The 17,123-nt window shown below is 37.2% G+C and overlaps 1 protein-coding gene across 1 annotated transcript; it reads right to left on the bottom strand.

The window, feature by feature from the left end:
- Positions 1-13,863: 13,863 nt before the first annotated feature.
- LOC140833286 (uncharacterized) lies at positions 13,864-15,205 on the bottom strand. Its single transcript, XM_073197664.1, has 3 exons — positions 14,910-15,205; positions 14,637-14,789; positions 13,864-14,492 (listed from the first exon to the last, which is right to left on the bottom strand). The coding sequence occupies exons 1-3, from the start codon at positions 14,978-14,980 to the stop codon at positions 14,027-14,029; spliced, it is 690 nt and encodes a 229-aa protein (XP_073053765.1). The 5' UTR covers positions 14,981-15,205; the 3' UTR covers positions 13,864-14,026.
- Between the last annotated feature and the right edge of the window lie 1,918 nt (positions 15,206-17,123).

Below are 17,123 nucleotides of genomic sequence, written 5' to 3'. Positions count from 1 at the left end.
TTGTCTTCTTAGGACATATCATTTCTGGAGATGGTATTTCTGTTGATCCGAGTAAAGTGGAAGCTGTGATTAGTTGGTCGAGACCGACTTCTGTACCAGAAATACGCAGTTTCATGGGCTTAGCCGGATACTACAGAAGATTTATCAAAGATTTCTCCAGTATTGCAAAACCAATAACTCAATTAACACAAAAGAATGCACCATTTGTTTGGTCAGAGGAGTGTGAGTCTAGCTTTGTTGAATTGAAGAAAAGGCTGACCAGTGCTCCAGTATTGACGATACCTTCAGGTACAGGTGATTTTGTTGTATATTGTGATGCTTCTCATAGAGGTTTGGGATGTGTTCTTATGCAGCGAGGTCATGTGATCGCATACGCCTCGAGACAATTGAAGCCACATGAAGTTCGATACCCCATTCATGATCTTGAATTGGCGGCTATCGTGTTTGCATTAAAGATTTGGCGTCATTATCTCTATGGCGAGAAATTTGAGATCTTTTCCGATCACAAGAGCTTAAAGTACCTATTTTCTCAATCAGAATTGAATATGAGGCAACGTAGATGGCTAGATCTTCTGAAAGACTTTGACTGTGAAATCAAATATTATCCAGGAAAGTCAAATGCAGCAGCCGATGCCTTGAGTCGTAAGGTATGTTCTTTGTCCTTATCGACGATAGGTGTTAACAAGTTAGTTGAAAATTGCTGTACATCTGGATTAGAATTTGATACAGATAGTAAGCCACTACGACTCTTTACGATCCAAGTTGAGCCCAATTTGATTATGAGGATTAAGGAAGCACAAAGAACTGATCAGAATGTGCAAAGATCAATCCAAATGGTCAGATCAGGGCATGTATCAGAATATCAGGTACGAGATCATGTGTTGTACGTGAATAACCGTCTAGTTGTGCCAGATGTTGCAGATTTGAGACAGCAGATTCTGACGGAGGCACATTGTAGTCGGTTCAGCATCCATCCTGGTGGCAGAAAGATGTACAATGACTTGAAGACACAGTTCTGGTGGAAGCAAATGAAGTCAGACATTGCCGAATTTGTGTCTAAATGCTTGAACTGCCAACAGGTGAAGGCCGAGAGGAAGAAGCCGGGGGGTTTACTTCAGAGTTTATCCATTCCAGAATGGAAATGGGACCACATTTCCATGGATTTCGTGACGAAGTTACCTCGATCATCCAGAGGTTGCGATGCGATTTGGGTCATTATTGACAGATTGACCAAATCTGCTTGTTTCATCCCTTATAGAATGACGTATAGACAGGATCAGATGGCGGAGATTTATATTCGTGAGGTAGTCAGATTGCATGGAGTGCCGAAGTCTATCGTATCAGATCGTGATCCACGATTCACTTCACACTTCTGGCACAGTTTACAGCAGGCGTTAGGTACGACCTTACACCTTAGCACTGCTTACCATCCTCAGACAGACGGACAGTCAGAACGGACTATCCAGACATTAGAGGATATGTTGAGAGCCGTCGTGCTAGATTTTGGCATTAGTTGGCAAGATTCCCTACCTCTTTGCGAATTCTCGTACAATAATAGCTATCAAACAAGCATTGAGATGGCACCGTTTGAAGCTTTGTATGGCAAGAGGTGCAGATCTCCGCTATATTGGGATGATGTTTCAGAAGTACCAGAACTTGGGCCAGATATGATTCGTGACATGACTGAGAAGGTAAAGGTTATTCAGAAAAGAATGAAGACAGCACAGGATAGGCAAGCAAAGTACGCCAATATCAGACGTAGACCGTTAGTATTTGAGGTAGGAGATAGGGTATTCTTGAAAATTTCTCCTTTTAGAGGCGTTGTGCGATTTGGCAAACGTGGGAAGCTATCTCCTCGATACATTGGTCCGTACGAGATTCTTGAAAAGATTGGCGATCGAGCTTATCGACTTGCTCTTCCTCCTTCTTTATCCGGAATACATGACGTATTTCATGTATCAATGTTACGCAGATATATGCCAGATGTTTCTCATGTTATTCAACCGAACGAAGCTGAACTTGATCAAACCTTGAGCTATATAGAACGACCGATACAGATTCTTGATCGAAAGGACAAACAGCTTAGAACGAAGACCATTCCACTTGTGAAAGTTCAGTGGAGTCGACATGGCATTGAGGAAGCGACGTGGGAAACGGAAGAAAACATGAGGCAGAAACACCCCGAGTTATTTATATGATATGAGTATGTATTCAGTTTTAGATTATCAAACTGATTTAGATACTTTGTATGGTTACTTCAGTTCGAGGACGAACTTCTGTCTTAGAGGGGGAGAAATGTAATGCCCAGAGCAATGATTGACATGTACGAATTCATAGATATGTTGTGAAGATTGTACATAACCATAAGAAATAAGAAATGATATCTATTGAGATTAGATTGACCGATATCGAGAATGTTGGATTATTTATATTTCGGTGAGACCGGAAGGACCGAACCAGGATCGGATCGTCCGATGCGTTCGGATCGTCCGTTCGGCGTTCGGAGCGTCCGAGCCAGGTGGCTGGACACATGGATGGCATGCAGAGTTCGGATCGACCGATCGTAGTTCGGATCATCCGAGACAGTTGGCTAGAGACGTGGAAGACATGCAGGATTCGGAACGTCCGAAGTGAGTTCGGAGCGTCCGAAGTGTGTCAGATCGGAGCGTCCGAAGTGGATCGGATCTTCCGATCATTGTCTATAAATAGAGGCGCGAGATTTCATTTGATTAGTAAGTGTTAAAGAAACATTTCCTAGAAAGTGTTAGACATTCTATTGCAGATTCATCTTCACGACTGTAACAGCAATTCTACGACGAAAGGTATAATACATGTTTTGTTTTGGGGAATCACGACTCAAATGAGATCACATTTGAGTTTCCCAACCAAAACCACATACGAGTTTTATTGTTTATATCTTGATATAGGTATTATTATTATAGATTTGTTTATAGATCTTGTATGCAAATCTCGCTATGCTTTGTTTACAGATCATGTTACATTGCATTAGATGTTTATTAGAACTTGTATTCAATTCTTATTATGCTTTGTTTACAGATCATGTTACATTGCATTAGATGATTATGCTTGTTTACAGATTTTGTATTCATGCATTAAGATAGGACAGTCTGGAGATCAGGCAGACTTCTAGATGTTCGGTTCTATCCCAGCTTAGGGGAAGATCACCGCCCCTTTGTAGACGTGGATACAGATCAGGCCGAAGTCTAGGAATAAGACGTACCGTCACCCCGATTGGGAGGGTAGGTGATAGATCGTCTTATTCACACCGGGATCCCTAGAGTTTTAGTCGAGTCGCATCTAGACATGATTAGGCTCGCATTTCATGATTTTATATGAATGACATTCATATCAGCATGTTTCATGTTTTATAGTATTTATATGCATGTTCACATGTTTATACTGGGATGTGTTCTCACCGGTTTTCCGGCTGTTGTTATGTCTGTATGTGTGCATAACAACAGGTGGGGCAGGATTTGGGTCGAGACAGAGATGATCGTGTTAGCGTGGAGATCTCGGGCCTAGCAGACGGACCAGTAGTAGTCTTTTGTTATGTACTGTATTTTATTTCTGGTTAGTTGAGGATATACGGAACAGGACATAGATTTTATGTTTGTATGTTGTAAATTAAATAAAGAACTTGTGCTTGTCTAGTTACATTTTGATTTAAATATAAAAGCGAAAAATTGACCCACATTTTAGAATAACAATCCATTTAATCCCAAGAAAAAGATTTAGAGCCCGGGTCCCCACATCCGATGGTAAAATCATGATCAATAAGAAATTGTGACAGAGTGTCATACCAAGCTCTAGGTGCTTGTTTTAGACCATATAATGCTTTGTGTAATTTAAACACGTGATGAGGTGAGAAATGATCGATAAAACCTGGAGGTTGTTCGACGTAGACTTCTTCTTGTAAGAGACCATTCAGAAAAGCACTTTTCACATCCATTTGATATACTTTGAAATTCTTGAAAGCAGCAAAGGCTAAGAATATTCTAATTGCTTTGAGCCTTACTACTGGTGCGTAGGTCTCATCAAAGTCTATTCCTTCTTCCTGTCTGAAACCTTGAGCTACCAATCTTGCTTTATTTCTCACCACTGTGCCTTATTCATTGAGTTTGTTTCTAAATACCCACCGAGTTCCAATGACAGCTTGGTGAGATGGTCTAGGTACTAGAAACCAAACTTCATTTCATTTGAATTGATTCAGCTCTTCTTGCATGGCTTCAATCCAACTAGGATCCAGAAGAGCTTCTTCAATTTTCTTTGGTTCATCCTGAGATATAAAAGCAGCATGCATGTATTCATTAAGCATTTGCCTTCTGGTTCTCAAAGGCGCTGCTGGATTACCAATAACTAATGATGGAGGATGAGATTTTCTCCAGATAAAATGATTTAAAAGGATATCTTCCTGATTTGATATGTTGAGATTGTTCTCGACGGAACCAGTAGTGGGTTCCTGAGTGTCTTCTGCTGGTATTGGTAGATCCAAAGTCTGTACTTCTGGTTCCACTAATGGAATGTCTGGTTCTGGATTTTGAAGATCCTTGATGTTTGCTTCTACATCATCTTCACTGTCAATTTCCAAGTGAATCATGTCTAGCCTGTTACTTAAATCAGATATGTTAGATATTTCAGGAGCACTGCTGTCTTCATCGAAGACAACATGAATCGATTCTTCAACATTAAGAGTTCTATTGTTGAAGATTCTAAAGGTTTTGCTTACAGCAGAGTAACCAAGAAATAGTCCAACATCTGATTTTGAGTCAAATGCAGTTAAATGATTTTTACCATTATTTAGCACAAAGCATTTGCAACCAAACACATGAAAATAAGATACGTTAGGCTTCTTGCCTTTCCATATTTCATAAGGGGTCTGATTGTGCCTTTTGTTGACCATAGATCTGTTTTGCGTGTAACAAACAGTATTGATAGCTTCAGCCCAGAAGCGCTTAGAGATGTTTGAATCTGCTAGCATTGTTCTAGCTGCTTCTTTTAGAGTTCTATTTTTCCTCTCAGCTGCTCCGTTTTGTTGAGGTGTTCTGGCAGCTAAACATTCATGATGAATCCCTTGTTCATTCAAATATAACTCAAGATACTTGTTAGTGAACTCAGTACCCCGATCACTTCTTATTTTAATGATGGTAGTAGATTTTTCATTTTGAATCCTTTTCAGAAGCTTGATCAAGAATCTACTGGTTTGATCTTTTCCTGCGAGAATTATTACCCAAGTGGATCTAGAAAAATCATCAATAACAACAAGAGTATATTTCATTCCCCCTAAGCTCATGATGGGGATTGGACCAAAAAGATCCATATGCAGTAGTTCCAGACATCTTGAAGTTGATTTGCTATCTTTGTTCTTGAAACTGGATCTTATCTGTTTCCCAAGCTGACAAGCAGAACAAACATGATTTTTAACAAAATTAATATCAGGTAATCCATCAACTATATTCTGCTTCTTGAGATAATTGATTGACTTGAAATTCAGATGATACAATTTCTTGTGCCATAGCCAGTGTTTATTGCTAAGAGAAGCAACTAAGCATGTAGGAGTATTGACATGATTTGAGTTCCAATGGACTCTGTAAGTATCGCCTTCTCTTTTTCCGGTTAACACAGTAGTTTCAGCATAATCTCTAACTATACATGAATGCTTCTGAAAAGCTACAGAATAACCATTATCACATAGTTGACTAATGCTGATTAGATTGTAACGAAGATTGTCAACTAATAACACATCATTGATAGTTATGTTACCATGGATAATCTTACTCTTACCCATGGTTTTACCTTTTGAGTTGTCTCCAAAAGTTATCTTTGGTCCAGTACAACTCACTATCTCGGAAAGTAGGTTTTTATGTCCAGTCATGTGTCTGGAGCATCCACTGTCTAGATACCAAGTAGAGTTACTGACTTCTGCTTTCTTCAGCTGTTCCTGCAAACACAAATTTTATTATCTGGTACCCAAATCTATTTGGGTCCAAGCCTTATCAGTCCTTTGGGGACCCACATTTGTACAATTTTTGGTGACCTTGTACTTCGCGTATCCAAAGATATGTGTGCAACAGAAGGTCTGTTATTTCTAACAGTATGCATATTAAAATGTTGTTCCTCTCTTCTGTTTCTGTTTTCCAGTCTGTATCTCTTCTCAGCAGGTTTAGAGTTGTAGTACTGGTGGTTTTTAACCTTCATAGGATGTTGTCTTCCAGAGTTGAATTCTTTTCTGAATCTAGAACTCTGGTCAACTTTTTCCTCAGGTTTAACGTAACCCAGACCATAGTGCATTCTTCTGTTCATCTGATTTACATTCCTTTCAACTGAAGCAGTAGATACCTCTGGTTCCTGTACCACACCGGATTTCACAAAGTGAATGTATTTCCCTTTGCACATATCCAGTGTTGGCTTAGTATTAGTTTCAGAAGTGCCTTCATTATTACAAAAACCGAGACCACTCCTATCTCCTGACTGTTTTTGTAATTCTTGCATCTTTTCCAATGAAACAGAAGACTTGTTCCAAGCATTTACCAGTAGCGACAACTTCTGGTTTTCAGAAAGCACCTTCTGGTAATCTGCTTTGGCTCTTTCATTCTCAGTTATTAATTTACTCATCTTAACTTGTAAATCATTACAGCTGTCTACTTGCAAGCAAGTTAACTTACTGTTCTGATTTTTTAAGTTCTGATTTTCGATCTTAACTTCTTCAAATGATTGAGAAAGTCTGGAATACTCTTTTACCATGTCATGTAGTGCATCAATAAAATCATTTCGTATAAATTCATTTGAGTCAAAATCAAATACCTCTTCAAATGTCGAGGTTGAGTCATTGTCTGCCATGAGACATTTGACTTCTTCTGCATCACTATCATTGGAATGACTTTCTGAGTCAGATGACTCAGAACTAGAGTCCGCCCATTTGGATTTGCTTTCTTCGGCAATCATTGCTTTCGATCTCTTCTGGTCCTTTTGTCATTTCTCTTGCGATCCTTTCTCTTTTGGTCATCCTTCTTTGGTTTAGGACAATCAGCAATGAAGTGACCTATCTTTCCACAGTTAAAGCATCCCATATCACCAGATGGTGAATCTTTCTTGAAGTTGCGATTGGGACCCTGATAAGTTCGATGGTTCTTCTTCATGAACCTAGAGAATTTCTTTACAAATAAGGACATAGCATCACTACTGATTTGTTCAGCAGTCTTCTCCAATGTATTGTCAATGATCACAGTAAGTAATGCCTGAGGTACAACTGCAGCAGCAGTAGAAGAGGTAGTGGCAGTAGCAGTAAAAGCAGTAGCAGTAGCAGCAAGAGCCTTGGTGGGTAGGTTTGAAGGCTCTTCTCCACTCCTTACTTCCAATTCAAACTCGTAGGCTTTCAGATCTGCAAATAAGTCGTGCAGTTCCAACTTGTTCAAGTCTTTGGATACTCTCATAGCCATTGTTTTAACATCCCATTCTCTGGGTAAGGCTCTCATCACCTTGAGGGCTATTTCTCTGTTGTTATACTCTTTACCCAAAGCTGTTAGCTCATTTACCAGGCTGCTGAATCTTTCATCAAACTCGTTTAGAGTTTCACCAGCTCTCATTTTTAGATTTTCGAACTTCTGCATTGCTACAGACAGTTTGTTTTCTTTCGTTTTCTCATTTCCTTCACATATCTGGATGAGCTTCTCCCAAATATCCTTTGCAGTAAAACACATTTTGATCTTGCTAAAAGTGTTCTTGTCGAGAGTTTTATACAATATATCCTTCGCCACATTATCAAGGTTGGCCTTCTTCTTATCTTCACTGGTCCATTCACTTCTTGATTTTTCAACCATCTGTGGTGCACCCTCAGTAACAGCAACAGTTGTATTAGGCTTTAATATTTTCAGTGGACCATCTGTGATGACATACCACATGTCATCATCTTGTGCTGCAAGATGAGCTTGCATTCTGATCTTCCAGTCATCGAAATCTTCCTTAGAGAACATAGGGATCTTGCTGAAGTGTGCCATTTGTTGTAGTTTTTCACGAACAAGAATAACCTGCTCTGATACCAATTTTTGAGGATCAAAGTTGAGTTTAGAGGGGTGTGAATAAACTCTACTCGTTTTTCTTTCTATTCTGATGAGGTACTAAAATCCTGTTGGGGATAGTAGTTTATCTTGTGCGTATAATTTCACCTGATTACAATAAAACGTGCGGAAACAATCTGATGAAGTAGTTGAAAGACAATAAAACAGTAGGCAGCAGTTCTTTATGGAAGTTCGAAGATAAACTCTTCTACGTCTCCCCTTCTCCTGTTTCCAGAAGGTATAACTAAAAGACTTTGGATATTACAGTACAGCTCTTGTACACACCCACTTCAGAAGGACTTACACCTCAGCCTACTGAAACTCTTAGTTACTCAACTCACGAAAATGTGAAACACAAAGTTCTGAAAAGACTCTTTTAGATTACAAACTCTTCTTGATAAAGTATAAGTGATGTAAAGATTGTGAAGAGTGTAAGAATCAGTAGCACAAGATGATCTCCAAAAGATCAGATAAAAGCTATGAAGCGTGTGCTACTTTTCTTTGTGTTGAACTCTAAGTATTCAAGGAATATCGAGATTGTCTTATCAGTGAAAAATAGCTTTGATCCTTGAAGAATAATGTTAAGCGAAGAGTCGTGTCGTATAAGGATTTGATCCATGTATATATAATCGACTGAGTTCAACGTTCACAATCAGAGGATGTCTCCAGATAACTGATACAATCAGCTTTATTACCAAAAGAAGTTCCTGCAGAAAAGCTATAAAACAATCAGTCTTGTTTCATACTTAATTGGGTAAAATACATTAAATGACTCCGTATAGTATTTAATGCTGCAGTTAATACTAGTACTAGGAACTCTTTAACGGTAACAATAAAGGTAGCAACGTAAGGAAACGTCCTCTACTTGTTTTATATTACTATCCTTTCTACTTGTTTAGTTTTATTGGACCAGTTGCTTCTGATAAGTTAGTCTACTGTTCTGGTCTGCTAATTCCACAATAAAATTCATGTCTAACAGTCCCCTTCTCTTCGAATCTCCCAGTAATTTTCGTGAGTTTTATTGCAAGAATTTAGTGCCACGTTCGTCTCGGATCAAGCCTCGCTCCGTTCTCGCATCGGTATCGCCGTTTCGGTAAAGTTTATCATCAAAAGGCACGTATATAGTTTCATTCCTGTATTGATCTGTCATATTATGCGTTGTGTTGTTATTTATGGGTAAAACTACATGTGTGATGTGTAGAAGTTTGAGCAATCATGTTTAGATCAATTTTGAAACGATTTTGGATCACAAATTTACGTTTTTGCTGTCATTTTAAATACTGCGATTTTTCGGTCGTGATTCTGAGAAAACTTTCAACGTGAAATTGTAGAACTTTTCGATACCTTCGATTTTACAGTAATTTCAAAATATTTGGATAAAAATTGAGCGAGTTATGGTGTTTTCATGAGACTGCTCAAACTGCGTTTTCAGAAAATTATGATATTGATATGTTCTTGAAGTTTTATGGTTGCAGGCTTTGTTGGGGATCGACGGGTGATCGTTGCTGCATTTATGTATGCTTAGTATAATGTTGGATTGGCATTTGGATTGTCGGTTAGTGTCGATAGACACTTGAATCCATTAGAAGTTATAGGAAACGATTTAGTGTCAATTGCTATGTTTTTGATTTTTATGAGTAGTAGGGTGGACGTCGTTGCTTTGGAATGTTTGTACAAGTTTGTTCAATGTTATGGTATGCTAGGAAGGGTCTCGGGGTGTCATTTCATGGTCCGTACAATCGAGTCTAGAAAGATAAGCAACTCATGTATTGAATTCTCGTTGGGTTCTAAATAGCGCAGGTACATGGACCCGAACACGGACCCTGGCACGGGGTCCGTGCCTTTATTTCTTCTCGGTGTCGATTTAGCGAGCCCACACGGACCCTCAGACGGGGTCCGTGTCCCTTCTTCTTCCCGAGTACTTCTTTTGCGTACCTACACGGGCCCATACACGGACCCTAGTACAAGGTGCGTGTCCTCCCTTCTTTTCGAGTCATCAGTGTTCGAACCTGCACGGACCCATGCACGGGTCCAGGCACAAGGTCCATGTCCTTCATATTTTGGGAAAAATTTTATAGTATGCTTTGAGGTTCGATGTCATGGTGTAGTACAATGATTTACAAGGTCGAGTCATGAGAATTTTAGAACGTCCTAAGGAATTGAATGAGCTCATAAGTAAGCATGATATTTACGTCTAAGTAATACAAGTTAATAATTTATGTTAGTATGTGCAGCAACGGCTCCAATCGAAGTCCAACGAATCCCTCAACGCCAAGTAAGTATGTTGACGTGCAAGAAAATATTTTAAGTTTTTAAGGTATGCTAAATTTCTTCTGACCAAATTATGTTTAGGATTGGAAAGCGTTAAATTATGGACGGGGACCAATCCGCCCGTTAAATTATGAACGGTTTAGATCGTGATTGGAAAGCGTTAAATTATGAACGGGGACCAATCAGCCCGTTAAATTATGAACGGGGATATCATGTATGTGGCAGTGGATACGTCTCTGTCATCCCAGTACTGTGGTTTAGTCTGATCAGGCGAACTATGTTATGGGTCACTTGCATTGAAACATATCTCTAAGCAAAAATGATGAAGTTATGTATGTTAAAGTATGTTCAAGTATGCAAGCATGTTTAAGAAAAGTTTATGTTGATGGCACGTCTAAGTATGTATGTACGTATGTTCAAGTTTTAATACGCAAGTTCAAGTTTTAAGTATGTATGTCCTATTTTAAAATTGCGTGTGATTTTATTATATAGTACTTGTTACTTCCAGTTTATACGTGTTGAGTTTTTAAACTCACTAGACTTGATCGATGCATGTGAAGAATGTTTATGAGGAGGCTAGAGGTGGGGACCAAGGAGCAGGCTTGGACTGAGCGGGAGGCTAAACCCGAGGACCGCTCATGTTTTGAAATTTATATGAAATGATCAAATTTTCTGATTTTATGTCTTGATTTATGATGTTTTGAACAAGTATTTTATTTAGCAAACTTTGTATCTGATCACAATTTGAAAGGTTATTTTATATTTAAGAAAATTTTTAATTTTTCCGCAAATTTTAAATAGTAAAAAAGTACGGTACGTTACATTTTGTTTCAAACTAATATTAGATTTCTTGGTCATATGATTTAAAAAGGAAAGATAATTCATAATTAAAGAAGTATCGAATTTGGTTCAAAATTTCCTGATATTATAACTGATAAAACTCAGTTCAAAGATTTTTAAGAAGTTTAAATTATATTTCTCCTTATATTAAAAATCTTACTGAATATTCTGTTATCTTATATGATAGATTAAGGAAAAATCATTTACCTTGGTCTAATAAGCACACTGAAGCTGTTAAAAATTGATGAATCGGTTTGGGGCATTTGCGAGGGTGTTTCAAACACAATATTCTCAATGAACTGCATAGCTCGTGTTATAAGAATGTAAAAATCGATGAATTAGATCGAGTTTGGTTATAAACCAAGCGGAAAATATTCGAAATAATTCTTCGTTAAGAAAGCTAATCAGTTTAAAATTTTTTAAGTTTTTAAACTGATTAACTGATATAAGGGGGATCAATTCTTGCATATATCAGTTCAGTTATGGTGAGAACTGAATTGATAACAGCTCGAACTGATCAAATCATTTTGAAAACAAATGTTAAACAGTTAAGTACACAAGATATGTTTATAGATGTTCGGAGACTTCAACTGCTCCTACGTCACCCATTCTACCACCTCAGTTAGGTTCCACTTGAAGACTTATATTTATACAACACTTTGTACAAACCCACTCAGCTTAGGACTTACACTACTGTCTAACTGAACACATAGCCTAGACTGGAGGCAGCACCTTCCAGTCAACACTTCTTTGCAGTTTGAATTCGTTCCTCGAAATACATCTTTACTTTCCGACAACCATCCTAGAATGTTTTTGTCTTTAAGCTTTGCTGCAACGTCTATTATTGTCCTTTGGCTGGACAAAAGCTTTTCCTCAATGTGCAAAGCTAGATTCCATTTGAATAAGCTTGTCGTTTTCTGCAAACTGATTGATTTCTAACTGATGTTCTGAACTAGTTTGGTGAAATCAGTTGGCTCGTCAGATGAACTGATTTCACTGCTTCAATTGAACTGGTCGGCTGGGCTCTTCATCAGTTGAGCTCTTCATCAGCTGGTCAGGCTTTTGAATGTCTTTTCTGCTGAACCTTCTATCACTTGGATCATCAGTTGAACTGATCTTTAATATATCAGTTGAACATGTTCAGTTTGGGCGATCAGTTGGCGCTTTCAGTTTGCATCACGATAGCTTCAGTTTTGGCTTAATAACTTATCAGTTCGAATCCTGGTCAGTTTCAATTTCTGCGCATTTAGGTAAAATCATTAGAAATAAAATAACAAGTTTTGTTAATATCGAAATCAAGATTGCGAACATGAAATGTTCCAACAAAAATATTAAAGAAAAAGTTAAAAATCTGCCTTAGCTTATGCTTGCAAATCCCCAATGTGATAAATTTGTAGAAACTAATGCTTCTGATATAGGTTTTGGAGGAATTTTAAACAAATAGATCCCAAAACATAGCATGAATATCTTATTAGATTTTATTAGGAAGTTGAATAATTTTCAGAAAAATTATTCTACAATAGTAAAAGAATTTTAGCTATTGTTAAATGCATTTTAAAATTTCCAAAATGATTTATATAATAAAAAATTTTATCATAAAAACTTATTGTAAATCTGCAAAATTTATGTTTATAAAATATTTCAAACATGATGTTTCTAAAAAAAAATGTTGGCTAAATGACAAGCTCATTTGGCTCCTTTTGATTTTGAAATCCTTTATAAAAAAAGATGAAGATAATCATTTACCAAATTTTTTAACCCGTGAGTACTTATCTTATTTACATATATCAGTGTTCAAGGTCGTGGTGATTCCTCTTATAGAGGAAGAGGTGGCAAGGGTAAAACCCCTCATATAGTAGCACAACATAGTTTACAGAGACTAATAGCTCAAAATATTTTCAGTTTTTCATCTAGTAATAACATGAATACTGATAATTCTTTATATAAAGAATTTTTAAAATCCAAACAAAGAAAAAAGTTTTGAATCTACGACATCATATGTCAATATTATTAAATAATGTGATAATGATTCAGTATTATTTACAAAAATTCACATAATGATATAATTTTTTTTATAGAAGAAAAAGATGTTCAATAAGAACCGTGGACTATCATGGAAAGATATTTATCAATACATCATATGTTAATGGATCATATAAGCAAAGAGGATTTTGTGAAAATATTCTATTATCTTTAATATATGTGAAAATTACTCATTTTTTCAGTAATACTCAGCAGAAAAGAAGTTATAACTTTTCGAAATTTATCACCAAGAAGATTATATATATTGAATAATGGATAAAGAAAAAGAATTTATATATATATATATATATATATATATATATATATATATATATATATATATATATATATATATATTTGCGAGGTTAATTTTTCCTCAAATTGGTTGATTCTCTTACGTAGTTTTATCATCTTCCCCCTAAATTCCCTTGACCTAATTGTCTCCCTAAACGCGGGTGAAGTGGAAAATTTATGGCAAGGGAATAAAATTATATTAGTTTAGGTGATTGATCAATTTGGAGGAAAAGAAAAATAATTTTATGGTAAAAATAAATAATTTATTGGTATGTAACTCTGAATATACCTTTGTATCATAATTGAAGAACAAAATTATGATTTTTGTTTAGTCGCAATTTTTTTAATCAACTAAACTAAACAAAATTTTCTCTCCGCAGTCTTGAGTAAACACAACCGTAGAAAATTAATTAACAATCTGAGTTGGGATCAGATCAAAGTCTCGCAAAAGAAATAGCTTTTTCCACATTAACAAACTGGAAATTACACGTCGCTAATAATACGGACCTTGAAAGCATGCCTGATCAAAAAGGGTTCAAAAGAATCCTTCTGTCACAAAAATCACTTCTCATGAAGGCAGTGAAAAATGAAGAAGTGGGCAGTTCTTCAAGTTCATCATAAAAGTCGTTTTCCTCAGTTTTGAACTCCGAAAAATCCAGCGGAAGAGAAGACAGCTGAAGATCTTCATTGTATGGGTTTTCTTCGACGAGGTGATCTTCAAGTGAGTTGAATGTAAATTTGGGATAGTCTCCTTGATCGATATTATTATAAGTATTATTATGATCTTTAAAGGGAGTTTCTTGTTCATGCTTAGATTCTGGTTCTTGTTTTGGAGTTCCCTCTGGTTCTTGTTTCCGACTATCAGGCTGATCTGGATGATTGTGGGCACAAGTACTGTAGGTGATTATGAGCGTTGTTGCATCTGTTTTGCATCTTTCTACTTGTTTCTTTGCAGAACAATTCTTGGATGTGCTGCATCTGTAGTAACCCCTGCAGCAATATTTAATCAACCATTTGAGATTAATCAAGACGGAATGAAAGACTAGGTTCAAGAAAGATGCTATCATAGATTTTGGTATGAAATTAATTATGATAAATTAATATCGCTTCTTTTTCGGAAAATGAATGATGGACCTCGGATAAGGAGATCCTTTAATGGGTTTCTGGCCATATTTCCTCCAAGACCAACAGTCAGAAGGAGACCCTTCACTTCTCTGTTTTTTACCATTTCCTTCTATTTTCACAGCTACCACAACCCTCTCGCCACCCATATTATTATTGTACTTTCTGAAAAACAAAAAACAAAAAAACAAAAATAAAAAATCAATAGACACCAAACTCGTAGAACTTGCTCTAGCTAGATCTGTGTGTGTTTGTGTTTGAGAGACATGCAGAGCTCTAAGTCACCTCTTGTTTGATGCATGACTACTCCCTGTTGTTGCGGAGTTGGAATCCAAACTGGTAGGCGGCTGATCCATTCTAGTAATTTCTTCTCGTACATTGAAACTTTTGTTTTCTTGAAATATTAATATAATATGGATTGGATCAAAGCTCCAGTAATGGAGAAGCAGTAAATAGAGGGAGGATAAAAAGGAAGAAATATCAGTGATTGAATTGATTACGAAAGAGGAGTGGGTAAGCTATTAAAGAGATGACAAAAACCCACGATGCAACTTGCTCTCCCTTCCCTCCAAATAGCTAATAGTACTAGCTAGGTCTTGTCATTATACAAATTTTGTCCATCATATATTTGTGCATGGTTTTTCTATCTATAAATATTGCATAAAACTGGATATATTTATATGCATTTTTTATTTAAAAATGCAGAATTAATGGAGGATTTTTGTATTTGGAGACCACAAAAACGTTTTGAATATGAACATATGCCCACTTGTCGTATATATAAAATAGAAACTATTCTCTGCCAAAAACGAAATTCCAAAAAAAAAAAAAAAATTGTACGCATCTCCTTCAATTTGCCAACCACTCCTCTAGTGAATTAGTCTGCCCCACTTTGTAATAAAATTGATCTCTTGATATGGTGTGGTGGCTTGGGATGTTAATGAACTAAATGGTTTGCGAGCTATTCGAAGCTCGACTCGATAAAAATTTAATTTAAGTTCGTTTGTTAATCATATTAAGCTAAGCTCGAGCTCGAAAATTTAATCAAACTAAGCTCAAGTCTAAGGACATTCGGCTCGTGAGTTCGTAAACATGTTCGATAATAAGCTCGCAAACATATTCGATAATATGCTCACGAGCTCGAGCTCGGCTTAGTTTAGGTGGCTCGTGAGCTCGAGCTCGACTCGTTTAGGTGGCTCGTAAGCTCTAACCTGGCTCATTTGTTGGGTTGAAAATTAAAAATATTAGTACTAATGTAACGTACCGTATTTTCATACTTAAAAATTTGCGGAAAAATTAAAAATTTTCTTGAATACGAAAATAAAATCAATACGGTCGTCACTACATCATCCATTCACAATAAAGATCTTGTTAAAAGAAAAGTTTTCTCAAAGCATCTCGCATCAAACATAAAATCAGAGTATTTTAAATTTGCATAAAAACGTTAAAATGACGTGGGCGGTCCTCGGGTCTAGCCTCCCGCTCAGTCCAAGCCTGCCCCTTGGTCGCCACCTTCAGTCTCCTCATCAACATACTCACCTGCATCGATCAAGTCTAGTGAGTCTAAAGACTCAACACGTATAAACTGGGAAATAGCGAGTACTACATAATAAAATCACATGCAACTTTAAAATAGGACATACATAACTTGAAACTTGAACTTGCATAATAAACTTGAACATACGTACGTACATGACTAGACGTGCCATCAACATAAACTTTTCATGAACATACTGCATAATTGAGCATACATAACTTCATCATTTTTGCGTAGAGGATGTTTCAAAGCAAGTGACCCATACATAATAAACGCCTGATCAGACAAACCACAGTACTGGGCTGACAGGGACGTATCCACTGCCACATACATGAGATCCCCGTTCATAATTTAACGGGCTGGTTGGTCCCCGTTCATAATTTAACGCTTTCCAACCATGATCTAACCCGTTCATAATTTAACGGGGTGGAGAGGTCCTCGGCCACGTTCACCGACTTCCAAACCCATTCATAATTTTGTCACAACACATTTAGCATACCTCAAAACTTAAAATATTTTCTTGAACGTCATATATACTTACTTGGCGTTGAGGGATTCGTTGGACTTCAACTGGAGACGTTGCTGCACATACTATCATGAATTGACATGCTTAACTTGCATACTTAGACGTAGGTAACCATGCTCACTTACGAGTTCATTCAATTCCTTAGGACGTTCTAAGATTCCAATGACTCGACTTTGTAACTCATTGTACTAAATCATGACATCAAACCTCAAAGCATACTATAAATTTTCTCCCAAAATAGAAGGACATGGACCCCGTGCCTACATCCGTGTAGGGGTCCGTGTAGACTCGGGTGAAAGGTTCGGAAAGAAGGGTGGACACGGACCCCGTGACATGGTCCGTGTGAGGGTCCGTGTAGACTCTGGAAAAAGACATCGAGGAGAGACAAAGGCACGGACCCCGTGTCAGGGTCCGTGTACGGGTCCGTGTACCTACT

This window comes from Primulina eburnea, chromosome 6 (assembly GCF_022965805.1).
Source record: "Primulina eburnea isolate SZY01 chromosome 6, ASM2296580v1, whole genome shotgun sequence".
NCBI classification, from domain to species: Eukaryota; Viridiplantae; Streptophyta; class Magnoliopsida; order Lamiales; family Gesneriaceae; genus Primulina; species Primulina eburnea.
Note: the sequence above shows the minus strand (reverse complement) of the source record. Positions and strands in the feature narration are given on the sequence as shown.